The sequence below is a fragment of the Thamnophis sirtalis genome, unplaced genomic scaffold, assembly GCF_051295495.1.
Source record: "Thamnophis sirtalis isolate CommonGarterSnake01/CBP01778 unplaced genomic scaffold, rThaSir2_p1.2 scaffold_6, whole genome shotgun sequence".
Lineage (NCBI taxonomy): Eukaryota > Metazoa > Chordata > Lepidosauria > Squamata > Natricidae > Thamnophis > Thamnophis sirtalis.
Window position 1 is genome coordinate 69,552,826 of NW_028261386.1, and position 13,476 is coordinate 69,566,301.

The following is a 13,476-nucleotide window of genomic DNA, read 5'->3' on the forward strand; positions in this document are numbered from 1 at the left end:
CTGGTATGAGAAGCATTTTTACCACTTCTCAATCTAAATTGCATTCACTGTTTGTTAACAGGAGCTAGGAATAAAATGAATTGTTCAAAATTTGAACAAATCTGAAGAAACACTTGTGGTCTGTAGGTATTATTTGAAAGATTATTATTTAGGATATGAAAATTAGATGGCTTTCTTCAGTCAATTGAAAATGTACAGGAGAATGAAATGAAAAGATTAGGCAAACAGTAGTGGATTGGGTGATAAATATGTGGCATTCATTATATGAACTGTCATATTTACTTTTTCCAGGAACATTGAATATCTCTGACAAATTCAGGTGCAGATAACAATTGCCAGGTCAACCAGGTCAAAAACATCTATGTACTAAATATAATTGCGTAAACTTGCAATGAACTACAGGAGAATACATCCAATTACAAGTGAACTCTGGTATACATTCCGATTCTAATAAAGCCTTTTTTCTGTACTAAGTCTGGCCAATTAAGAATAAAGTGAGATTATTCATATATCTTGAAAACTATACTTACATTGCTTCTTCATCCTATTCTTCCAGAAAAACAAACAGCTGTTTGAATTCTACAAAATAGCCATCCAACCACTTAATGGGCCCCTTTTGTAGCAATTGCCCGATGTTCATATATTTCAATGTTTTTGTTTTCTTTTCTAACGTATTATCTTAAAGCCCACTTTTCCTTTTAATGTAGATGAACTGTGGTTCTCAGATGGATCTTTATCTGACAAATCAAGATTCAATGATCCTGGCTTAATGCCCCTTCCAGATACAGCAACAGGATTAGACTGGTGTCATTTAGTTGATGCTGCACAAGCATTTGAAGGTAATGTGCGATCAAAGTAACTGCTACTAAATTATCACAAATTAAGATGCAACGCCCCTGTTATTACCAGAGGCAGTGGCACTCAAAAACATTTGATAATTTGGCAATTCCGTGCATGCTCTCCTAACCCATCAGTTTTCTGTTTCTAAATCTGTAATTCCCAGTTGATAAGTGGATTGTATAGGTTTCATGGTCTATCACAGTGTGTCAAACTTGATTTCATTGAGGGCCACATCAGGGTTGTGTTTGACCTCAGGGGCCGGGGTGGGCGTAGCCAGCTCGACGTCACTTGTGTTGGGGGCCCAAGTACTCTGCCAGCAAAATGGGCTCCCGAGTTCCATTTTCAGCTGCGATGGCCTCCTGCAATCTTCTGCCAGAGAAAACGGCACTCGGGAAGGCCCACAGGCCTTGACTTGGACACCCCTGGTCTATCAGATTGCTGTTAGGTGCAATGGCCCTGCAGCGGACTTAAGACAAAATATACAACTACAAGACTAGAAAATATCCTTCATGAAAAGCGAACATTGATAATTTGCTCTTCATCTTTACATGGCCGCCTATCTTACAATCAAATGAGACTGGGTGGTTTACAACAAACTTAAAAATAATAGCTAGAGAGAGAAATCGTTGCAGAATGTCAATATGATTGCAGTTTGGGTGCTTTGCAACTCGTGCTCATTTATAATGTTCACCAGAATTCTGTGGTTGTGTGGTCACCATTTGTGAGCTTCACATCCAGCTTCTGATATAAATAATGCAATGTAAGGATCAAGTCCCGATCACATGATTGACTCACTTAACAACTGCAGATGACTTGCTTATGAAATTGACATTTTCTGGCAATAGTGAGGTGATCTTTCACTTAACCACATCAGTTAGTGACAAAGTTGCTGGTCCCAATTATTAAGTGAGGACTATCTGTAGTTTCCTGACACTTGGTTTTATACATACATACATACATACATACATACATACATACATACATATCTTAATATGGTCCCTTTGAATCTTTTAAAATGTTTTACCTTTTGATTGCAAAGACCTTAATTAGAAAGACTTAACACATTACATTGAAAGGAATAAGCAATCTCAAACAGACATCAGCAATCTGAAACGTGTTAGTTGTGAAGGGTGCGACCTGGGTCTCTTTAACTAGAAAATGCCAAGGCTCCTGACATTTTGCTACTACAAAATAAAACAGCTCTCCTACTTTTTCTTCTAATGCATCATTCATTAAACTTTGTAAGGTGACCAAAAGAAAAAAAAAGAAAAAAAAAGCTTAAAACACCCTCTTCCCTAAAAAAAATAAAAATAAAGCATAGTCATACTATAAAGAGGTTGTTTTTAATCTTGCCCCTGCCTGAACCCATCTCAAAATCTTACGTTGTGTCTTGAAATGTTGCCAACTCCATTCAGGACAGCATCTGTACTCTTCCAGATGCCTGAAGTAGTTTCAATGAATTGTCTTGACTGAACATGATGGATTACATTCACAGTTGTATGAATAGAAGAATGTTTATGCAATGTTCTTGCTGGCTTTTCATGGTAAGATAATGCAGCCTCTAACAAGCCTCGCCTGAAATTTGCAAATTCCTGAGTGGTACATGTTATGGTTATAAATAGATTCAGTATGTATACTGGATATCTGTGTGTGCATATGCACAGAGAGGTTCATCTTTCATTATCATTTAAAATGAAAAAGATGATTCCACAAGATTGAGTTGTTTCTCATAAGGATAGCAAGTGCCATATTCCAAAGCTAGTTCAGTGGACTCTGTTTGTTCATAGGAAAATTCTAAATCTTATTTCAGATTATGACTCTGACGAAGAACTTGGGCCAGTCTGTCATCACACTTCGTTTCTAGGTGATGATCTGGGTAGACTGTTGGATATTATGTTATTTTTTTTAAAAAAGTATATGCTTTTATATATGTTTGCACGGTTGCATGATTATATACAAGGTTTGCGTCTTTGCAAGAAGAGAGGAAGGCATGCTGTGGTCAGGGCCAAGGCCTAGAGACAGAATGAATTCAGTCTACAAACAAATGATCTTTGCTTCTACCAAATACAAACGTTGCATGGAAAAAGCTCAAAGTTCTGTTCTTGTTCTATAACAAATGTGTGCGTGCCATACTTTTTTTCTTTCTTTTAGTACTGGGTATAATTTTGGCTGCCACACTGCATGCCTTTCAGTGGGGAAGCTTATTTCCCATAGAATAAAGCATGTATATTGTCCTTGGAAAGGAAGTAATTTAAAAATCATTGGTGTAAGCAGCTTTCTTTTTATGACTAAAATTGATCTGCCTGCGATAAGATCATAATGAAAATTTTAGCTCATTGGAGTTCAGGTATGTAGGTAATTAGTTCCTTTATTCAAGTAAAATAGTAGATCGGATTTCATATTTTTAAATGAAATACAAAGCTTTTTTTCTTATGAAATATCTGCTTTGCCTTAAAGTATTTTGGTTTTAGAATTTCTATGAGTTTTGGGGAAATGCGATGAATAATAAATAGTGAAAATAAGTGTCAGTTACAGCAACTCTCAAGCTGTAATTAATGAGCATGCTTTGGTATATGTCTGGAAATACAAGTGATGGGGAATGCTGATTTAAGAAATGGTTGCAAGCATTTATTTATTTTTTTGCTATATCTGGATTCAGATAACAACAGCTTTTGATCAGTTTTGTATTCTGAAAGTATTTCTAGGCTACCTTTTTTTTTAGTTATTTGCTTATGTATTTGCCTTTCTAGATCAAAGAGTGGCATCTTTTTGTACCCTGAATGACATGCAGCACATGCAGGCTTTGGAGAATAACCAAGCCTTGGGCTCAAGTCCAACAAATGGAAAAGACTTCATTGATGCTCATGGGTATGTAAATACAAAGAAGGCTTCTTCCTGCATGATTCTATGATGTAGATTTTTGGGGAATGTCCAAATCCAATAGCAGCCAGTTCATCTGGACGCCATTTGCAACAGACTGTCAGTGAGGCACTGAGTGGAATTCCCTTTCCGGCAGAATACAAGGAATTCCTTCCATATTGGCCTTTAAGAAGACTTCGGAACATGCCTTTCTCAAATGGCTGTTGACAGTGCTTAGTTATGCAATGCAAGTCTGAATTCGTAAGGTTTTAAATAGTAGTTTAATAATGATTTAATTTGCGGTGGATCTGTTGTTTTAATAACAGGGCTGTTTTTCCCCCCCCTGCTCAGATCTTTTGATAGTGGGTGGTCTCATGAATAGCTCTTGTTTCACCTTGGTTATTTTTATTTTAATGCTAATAATCCATTTAGGGAGAAAGGTTGAGAACAGAAGTGGGAGTCATGATCTGCATTTCTCTGGCTTTAAGAAAGCAAAATGAAGTATATGCTGCAGGTAGCATCTGCAGTTTAGATATATTCAATTGCTTGTTGGAAGTCTGTATGAGCTATAAGGAGTTCAGGCACTATTCTCTCTCTAAAAGGCTAGGAGCCATATGTGTATCATCAAAACTTCTTTGGTTAGACTTGTTACCACACAGGAAACCATTTGAAGGGACATCACAATATCTTTTTGGCTTTTCCAATTCTTCTCCTTCACTGCCATAGTCAGTGTGAGTCATGCACACAGTATAACAATGTCTTGGTCACTTCCCATATATTTCCACTCACCTGTCCTTGTTCTAACAGTACTTGCTTTTCCAAATTTGACAGCTTCCTTCCTATTCCCTTGCTTTTTCTCCACTCCATCACTTATTCTCTTGCATTTGTTCACATAATTTCAATTAGGCACAGCAGTAAGCAATCTTAGTAGAGCCTGTTGTGCATGTTTTTTATTGGATTACATTTTAAGGAGTTTTGTTGCTTTATTATTTCTTCTCTTTGTTTTGCATTGTGATCCACAAAATTGCGTTGGGCAGCTACATCTGTCTCTCTGTTTGTGTAACTATCTTCTCAAGGAGGGAATCCAGCAATGCTGGTCTTGCTTACATTAATCTTTGGTCAGCAGTATGTGTACAATACTTGGCATCTTCTTGAAACCATCCTCTCTCCTTACAAGTTCCATTGCTATGATTTACTACTTATTTACATCTTTCCTTATTTACTTCGCAATAATTTGTATGCCACCCATTACCAAAGGAGGCCAACAATTTCAAAGGCAAATTACCATATTTTTGGAGTATAAGATGCACCTTCCCACCCACCCCCGCACAAAAGAGTATGGAAATGTTGATGCGTCTTATACACCAAATACAGCCATTTTTGGCCTCCCAAATCTTCGCCCCCGTGTCCCATTTTTGTGAAAAATGGGTGAAAAACTAGCGTGTTTTTGCCTTCCCCCACCCCCAGAAGCACTCTGCAGGCTTCAGCAGGGCTGGTGGAAGGGAAAAATGACCCTGTTTTGGTGAAAAATGGGGATGTTTTTGCTTTCCCCCGGCCTGGTTAAGGCTGTAGAGTGCTCCTGGGGACTGGGGAAGACAAAAACCTTTTTTTCTTACTTACCTCTTCAAAATCTTGGTGCATCTTATATACCAGTGCATCTTATAGTCTGAAAAATATGGTACCCTGGATGTGGAGGGGGGAATCACCCTTCCTTTTGGAAAATGCAGAAATATATTAGGAGCAGGAAAAATCATATTGGTTGTCTCTCCACTTTATAGTTGTACCTCCATTGTGGGATTTTGTCCTCCATAATAAATTTATCTACATTGTTATTCATATAACTTCTGAATACATTTGCTCTTTCTTGCATTTGTCCTAACACACTTTCTTCTTTGGACACAACTGTAGAGTTTTCTTAGCAATATAGAGGTGGTTTGCCTTTGACGTGGTTTTTGTTTTACTTCCTAATCTACCCTATATCCCTGGTATTTCTTGTGGTCTCCCATCCGATTATTAATTAGGTTTAAGCCACAAGATCAGCCAAGGTTTACTAAGCGTTACTATCTAGCTGGGTCTATTAATCCATACTTCACTATGTCATTAAGACTAATTGTTTTGGATTTCTAGTACAGAAAGCCTTTAATTCATGACCAAACAAAGCTTTGGCAAATCATGGTGATGTTTTTAAAATTATTTAATTGCTTTTTTAATGGCTGCCCACTCTGGGTGGCTTACAAAATCCAGAAATAAAAACAGGTAAAAATATAAAACAGCACAGGCAACTGGACCAAAACAGGCCTAACAATAACAGTGCCCTTACAAACACAATAAGCCCTGGCCTAAGACTTGAGCCAGGTTTTAAGGGATTTCCCAGAACCCCAGGAGAATGGAGTTTTAGTATACGCTTTTCATTGCATTTAAACCCGAAGAATGTATCTCAGCAACTTTTCATTTGAGATTGAGTCTTTTACTTTACATGTTTTTGAATTAAAATCTGAGTGCTTTTATATGGTTTTGAAAATCATAACATACAGTCCATTGTTCAGTTGTTTTGTATGGAAATGTTTTACTAGGCCATCTGTATGATTTTTTCAACTAACACCAAAGTACATTTTGATTTTTTAGGGAGGATAGTCCTACTACTTTGACTGGAAAAGTAAACCAGCTAGAAGTGATCCTTCGGCAATTGCAAACTGATCTTCGAAAGGTAAAAAGAATAAAATGTGTTCATTAATGTTACATAGTTTGAATAAAGATACTGTAGGATTTCTTTCTAGGACCTGCACACTAGCTTACATACTATATGAAAGCTACACTCACATGGTACTGGCTGCTCTGCCATTAAAAGCAGCATGGAGTCAGCACACTACAAGTAGGGTAATTAGTGGTGAAATGAATTAAAAGAAAAACTGTGTTTGCTATGACCTCAGACCACATCAGGCCATTGAGCAAACCACATTTGCCTTTAAAATTATGGGAAATCTGCACATGCCTTCTGCTTTCTAATTTAATTGTTTCCTAAGTGTTCAAATGTATTTATTGCAATCTTTTCTTGCAAAAGTAATTTTTCTGAAAGGCAAATATATATTTTGAGGCTGCACTACAGGAGAATAGTCTGAGCCAGTCATAGCAACTGCAGTATCTTGACATGGTAGATTGTAGGCATGAAATTACCTTGCTGTCTAGAATATAAAAACCTAATATTAGAACTTCACTCTTTAATTCAGCACACTGCTCTCAGAACATGACTGAGATGGTTTGGTATTATTTCTTTTATTAAGTTTAACGGGTTCAGAAAACAATTTCATGAAATTCTACTTGTGTAACTAGATTTGATAGCAAATTTTAACCTTTCTCATTAGAAGATGGTCTTAAGTTCAAAATAGATGAAATGCTAAGCATCTGGAAAAACTGCAACTTGGAACACAGGGAAAGAGGAGCGGATACATCTTTTTCAGAGTAAAAGGACACTTTATTCCTATACCGAGTTTGTCAGAGGAAAACTGGTGTGAAGGATAAGTGGTAGATATGCCAGTTAATCTCCCCCCAATTTTCTGCATTTCTCCTTTAAAAAAAAGACACAGGAGGACATTGCTCTAAAGCACAGGAGACAAACTTGTGACATCACGTCATCACTTGATGTATCATAACTTTTTTCCCCTTTGCTAAACCAGCAATGGGCATGACCAGCGCATGACGCATCTGGCTTGGGGGCCATGAGTTTGAGACACCCCTGTTCTAAAGGTCAATTTTAACTAGCAGTTCACCAACCACCTCTCAAAATCACTCCCAACCACTCTTTATAAACTGTACAAGATATGAGTTTAATTAATCAGATCTATTGCAGTCAGATGCCATGTGAGCTGTATATTTATGAAAATTTTAATTTGAGACATCAAGCTTTCTAGTTACATAATACGGTAAAGGTCTTTAGCTGATGTTATGCAATGTTTCTTGCAGTGTTTGAAAAGATATTTGTGTTAATTAATTAATCTTACATAGGATACCAAAAGTTCAAAAGTCAGATAGCACTAGACTGCAAAATTTGTACATAATCTCACTCACCATCATATGTAATTGGCAAAACAGTACATCTATACTTTCATACCTCACTGAGGCGGGTACAGTATTTTTTTATACTGTTGTTATTCTGTAATATGCAGTCAACATACCACCATTTAGATTACAATAGCAACAGCACTTATACAGCTTCATAGTGCTTCACAGCACACTCCAAGCAATTTCCAGAGTCAGCATATTGCCCCCAACCATCTGGGTCATCAAAAACAATCTAAATTGAAAGTATTGAATAATTAAATTGACACATTCTTTTTGTGTATTTGAACACTTCTAAGATACATTAGATAAAGCAGGATGTTTCCTATTCAAATTATTTTTATGATAGCCTACTAGTTAAGTTTTAATGATGGTATGGAAATGGCTTTCACTCCATGGAAGCAATGGGGCCACCCAATTAAAATACCCCCCCCCTTCCTCCCAGGGCTACTTCCTGGTTATTTAAATACAGTTGCCTTCCTTAAAGGCAGACACTGATCTTTCCATGGCATGTGCTACTTGAATTTATATCTCAGAATATGAAATAAGCAATGCAAACATTTGTCTATACTGTGGTTCAATACAGCCTATTCTTAAGCATTTACGAACACATCACATTTATTTCTGTAAAAATGCAATGCAACACAAAACAATGCAATACCAGACAAATTCTTTTTATATAATATATATATTCTTTTAATTCTTACTGGATGCTATAACATTTCCTGTGCTTTTTGTTCAAATAATGAATCTGATTATTCAAATAGTATTTGGAAGCTGCTTCATTCATTTGTCTGATATGTGCTGTTCCCCATATTTCAAATCAGCTTTTTTTAAAAAGAAAGGGACACCTTAGGCATAAGATAGTGCTGTGGGAATTAAGTGTTTAGCAGAGTGATGGCATGGCAGGAAAAAAAAACTCTGTGTCTAGTTGTTTTGGCATGCAATGCCCTACAGAGGCTCCCTGAGGGGAGAAGTTAAAACAGTTTATGTCCAGTATATGAGGAATCTGTAGATAATTTTCTTGGCCCTCCTTCTCACTCTTGCAGTATACAGATCCTCAATGGAAGGCAGTCTGGTTGAAATTGTTTTTTCTAGAATAAATAGTAAATAGTAAATAAATACTAATAAATAGTAAATAAAAACCATTCAACCGGTCATCTTGTTTTGTGTTTTGTTTGCAGGCATATTTAAGTCTTATGTCTTTTTGTGAAATGATGTCTTTTGATCGATAGCATGATCCTATCAATGATATAGAAACTTGGTTATCAAGTCCCATTTAGCTTGTTTAGGCTGCAAGGCTACCTTCTTTAAAATCGAAAAAATTGAGATAAATTGAGAATCAGAATTCCATTGCTATCATTGTGACCAGGGAAATATATATGTGCATGTTTGTTATCTGTGCTACAAGAAGAATGATTATAAATATGATTTCACTCCTCTAGGAAAAGCAAGACAAGGCTGTTCTCCAAGCTGAAGTCCAGCATTTGAGGCAAGATAATCTAAGACTTCAAGAAGAATCACAAACAGCAGCTGCTCAGCTAAGAAAATTTACAGAGTGGTTTTTCAGTACAGTAGACAAAAAATGCTAATATCTGAATTTTGAAAAAGCGCTGTTGAAAAACTTAATAATTTTGAATTTGCCTAATATTATTTTAATCAGCCTTCAATCTTTTAGACATTCTCTGCTACAACCTTCACCCAGGCCCCTTCATTTCAACAAAGCTACAAACTATTAGAAGTCGTTTACATCCAGTTGAAGAGAATGAATGACATACATTTGCTTTTGTGAAAATGAATGTACATTCCTGGTGTCATTTTAGACATTTTAGAATAAATTTCTGGTTTGAGCTTGCCTGGAAGAGAATGATTTTGGGGTTTATGGCCACTCCTTTAGGTGCTCCAGTGAAGTTGTTCAAGCAATTTACAGTAACTTGGTTTTCAGCATTGTAAGATAAAGAAAGTAGCCGTATACTTTCATGTTTAAAGGTGCTCTATTTTTTGTATGTACAGTAGATATTTCCACAGTCACATTGTCATAGCAATAAGAATGGAAGTAGAATTAAATAGTCACAAAGCTGTGTTTATTAATAAAAATAGCACTGATAAGTTTAAGAGTAGTTTGGATGCAGATATATTAGGAATTATTTATTTGCAGGAAAAATGGTGCCTGAATTTAAATTGTGTTCCGATTTTTCTAAAGATACACATGCCTTGTATAATGGCTCATTTGATCAATTCACTGTCAGTGACTTTATATAATTCATATTCAGCAAAGATGGTTATAGAGAGCCTAATTATAATAATCCTATGTGATGTGAACCAGCCAATCATTTGTATAATTTGTTTATCTTTGTACAGAAGCTTTGAGCATGTGACTTGTATTTAACATCTTTTATTTAAGCTTATTTAACCTCTTTAATTTTATAAAGCTTTTGTTTTACCTGCACTATGGTGAGGAGGGCGTTGCAAGCTAAAATGTGTGTTTAGCTTGCCAACATGGCACTGCAGAGTTCTAGAAGAGTCTAACAATTGAATGCTGCTAGTACACAACTTGTGTTTGTATGCTTTAACATTTTAACTGATTTGTTTGAAATGAATATACTTTGCTTTTTTTAAAAAAAATAAATGTTTAAAATATCAACCACAAGCAATAGTCCTCTGTTTTCACTGATTAACGTTGTGGTTGGATTTCATTACAAAGAACAGCATAGTAGACTATTTTTGTGACCTGCATAGTTTTATACATAGTAGTAGATTTCTGCAGGGGACTGGACATTGGACTTGATAATTTCCAAGAACTTGACAGTCTGACACCAAACTGATACAAAATTTGTGACATTTGCAGAGCTATTATTCCAACTCATTTTCCATACTTTTTAACATTTTCAGTAAAGGAGAAATCAAATATCAAAGCTTTTAGTTCTACACACACATGAACAACGAATATCATGGGATTTATTTTACAGTAACATGTACAGAAGTGCTCTATAAATCATTGACTCAAATTTTCTATTAAAGTATTAATTGAGAATATTAATGTAAAAAGGTGACATTAAAATATTCCCTGTGGTTTAAAATTGTAATATTTTTTTTCTTAATGTTAATATTTTTTTCTTTGCATAACATTCTGAACACAGGCTGCTTTTTAGAAATCCTGCTTCAAATGTATTGGTTCAGACATTTTGTAAATATACAAAAAGATCATACAATTAGAAGAAAAGGAATATGAGGGACCGGAGGAGACGCCTAGAGCACCTGTGGAGGTCCGATAAATCCGAACCGAACCGAGCACTTTTAACAACCTGCACCAAGGATTACATCAGGGCACTTAGGGCAGCAAAGAGATCTTATATTGCCACCTTGGTTGCGTCCGCCGAGTCTCGTCCAGCCGCCCTGTTTAGGATAACCCGCTCCCTCTTAAATAAGAGGGATACGGGGGACCCCTTGCAGGGTAGGGCTGAAGATTATGCCCAGTTCTTGGCGGACAAAGTTGCTCGGTTTCGGTCGGATTTGGACTCCACCTTTGCAGAGCCAGCCGAGGCACGAGAGGACGATTTGGTTGACCATCGCTGGGTTGAGTTTCAGGATGTTACCCCCGGGGACGTGGACAAGGCCATGAGGGCTGTGAGCGCCTCCACCTGTGTACTGGACCCGTGTCCCTCCTGGCTGGTTGCTAACAGCAGGGATGTGACACGGGGCTGGATCCAAGCGGTTATTACCGCCTCGCTTCGGGAGGGGCACTTCCCCGCCGCACTTAAAACGGCGGTGGTGAGACCCCTCCTGAAGAAACCATCTTTGGATCCAGCGGTACTTAACAACTACCATCCAGTCTCCAACCTCCCCTTTATTAGGAAGGTTGTTGAGAAGGTGGTGGCCTACCAGCTCCAGCGGTCCTTGGAGGAAGCCGATTACCTGGACCCCTTCCAGTCCGGCTTCAGACCTGGTTACAGCACAGAAACCGCTTTGGTCGCATTGACCGATGATCTCTGGAGAGCCAGGGATGGAGGCCACGCCTCCATCTTGGTTCTCCTCGACCTCTCGGCGGCTTTCGATACCATCGACCATGGTATCCTTCTGCGACGACTGCGGGAGGTGGGGTGGGAGGCATTGTTTTGCAGTGGTTCTCCTCCTACCTCTCGGACAGGTCGCAGTCGGTGTTGGTCGGGGGTCAGAGATCGACCACGAGGCCCCTAACATATGGGGTGCTGCAGGGGTCGGTCCTGTCCCCCATACTATTTAACATCTACATGAAACCGCTGGGCGAGATCATTCGGAGGCACGGGATAAGATACCATCAATATGCAGACGATACGCAGCTGTATCTGTCCGCCCCGTGCCAACTCAATGAAGCGGTGGACGTGATGAGCCGGGGCCTTGAAGCCGTCAGGGACTGGATGAGGGCTAACAAGCTTGTACTCAACCCAGAAAAGACCGAGTGGCTGTTGTGTTTCCCTCCCAAAAATTTGGTTAGTGTTCCAACGCTCAGGCTGGGGGGCCAAAATTTACACCCCTCAGACAGGGTCCGCAACTTGGGAGTCCTCCTGGATCCACAGCTGACCTTTGATCACCACCTGTCGGCTGTGACCAGGGGGGCATTTGCCCAGGTTCGCCTGGTGCGCCAGTTGCGACCCTACCTGAATCGGGAGGCTCTCACAACAGTCACTCGCGCCCTCGTGACCTCTAGGCTGGAATACTGCAATGTGCTCTACATGGGGCTGCCCTTGAAGAGCATCCGGCGGCTTCAGCTAGTCCAGAATGCGGCCGCGCGAGTGATTGTGGGTGCACCTCGGTTCACCCACATAACACCTATCCTCCGCGAGCTGCACTGGCTACCTGTTGATCTCCTTGTGCGCTTCAAGGTGCTTCTTACTACCTATAAAGCCCTTCATGGTAGTGGATCTGCGTACTTGGGAGACCACCTCCTGCCAATCACCTCCTCTCGACCCATAAGATCCCACAGATTGGGCCTCCTCCGAGTGCCATCTGCCAGCCAGTGCCGGCTGGCAACTACGCGGAGGAGAGCCTTTTCTGTAGCAGCTCCGACCCTCTGGAACGATCTCCCCGTGGAGATTCGTACCCTCACCACCCTTCAGACCTTCCGCACAGCCCTCAAGATCTGGCTATCCCGCCAGGCCTGGGGGTAAAGACCATAATTTGCCCCCGCCCGAATGTTGAATGAATGTTGTTTGATTTTAACTATATACTGTGTTTTTATGTCATTGTATGTCTTCCCCTCCCATAAGTTGTTAGCCGCCCTGAGTCCCCTCAGGGAAAAGGGCGACCTATAAATAAACGCAACTGACTGAGGGACACATAGTCACTTTTCCCTTAATTCTGCCACTGTAGTGTCACCTCAAGATCAACACAACATTATTTTATAAAATGTGTGTTTAAAAATTATAATTTAATGTAAATTTTAAAACCTGTGTTTTTCTATTGTTCAAGCATTCTATTATACCCAAAATTCTTTGCCCATTCAACCATCCATGTTTCACATATTCATTCTCCAAATTCACAGTACAATTTCAAATTCATTTTTACAAAGTCAAACTCATAGCTTTTTTAATGTTAAACATTTATTAAGTACATAAACCAGTGACAGACACATCCTTCTGACTCCAACTCTTCCTTGCACTTAAGGATAGGTGCATCTTGATTAAAAAGTATTATTTTATCATATGCCACCAGTCTGTCCTTGCCATTGTTTCTTTTCTGAAA

The 13,476-nt window shown here is 38.8% G+C and overlaps 1 protein-coding gene across 6 annotated transcripts in view; it reads left to right on the plus strand.

Moving 5' to 3' along the window:
* SIPA1L2 (signal induced proliferation associated 1 like 2) overlaps positions 1-10,405 on the plus strand; it is a 91,212-nt gene extending 80,807 nt beyond the window's left edge. The window contains exons 18-22 of one of the 6 annotated variants that reach the window (XM_087718089.1): positions 708-839; positions 2,651-2,704; positions 3,591-3,717; positions 6,325-6,406; positions 9,201-10,405. In XM_087718089.1, coding sequence (XP_087574215.1) covers positions 708-839; positions 2,651-2,704; positions 3,591-3,717; positions 6,325-6,406; positions 9,201-9,347 — 542 coding nt within the window. In that variant the 3' untranslated portion in view covers positions 9,348-10,405. The remainder of the gene's footprint in view (positions 1-707; positions 840-2,650; positions 2,705-3,590; positions 3,718-6,324; positions 6,407-9,200) is intronic. The other 5 variants (XM_087718090.1, XM_087718091.1, XM_087718093.1 and 2 more) reach the window with 5 other exon arrangements.
* The last annotated feature ends 3,071 nt before the right edge of the window (positions 10,406-13,476 follow it).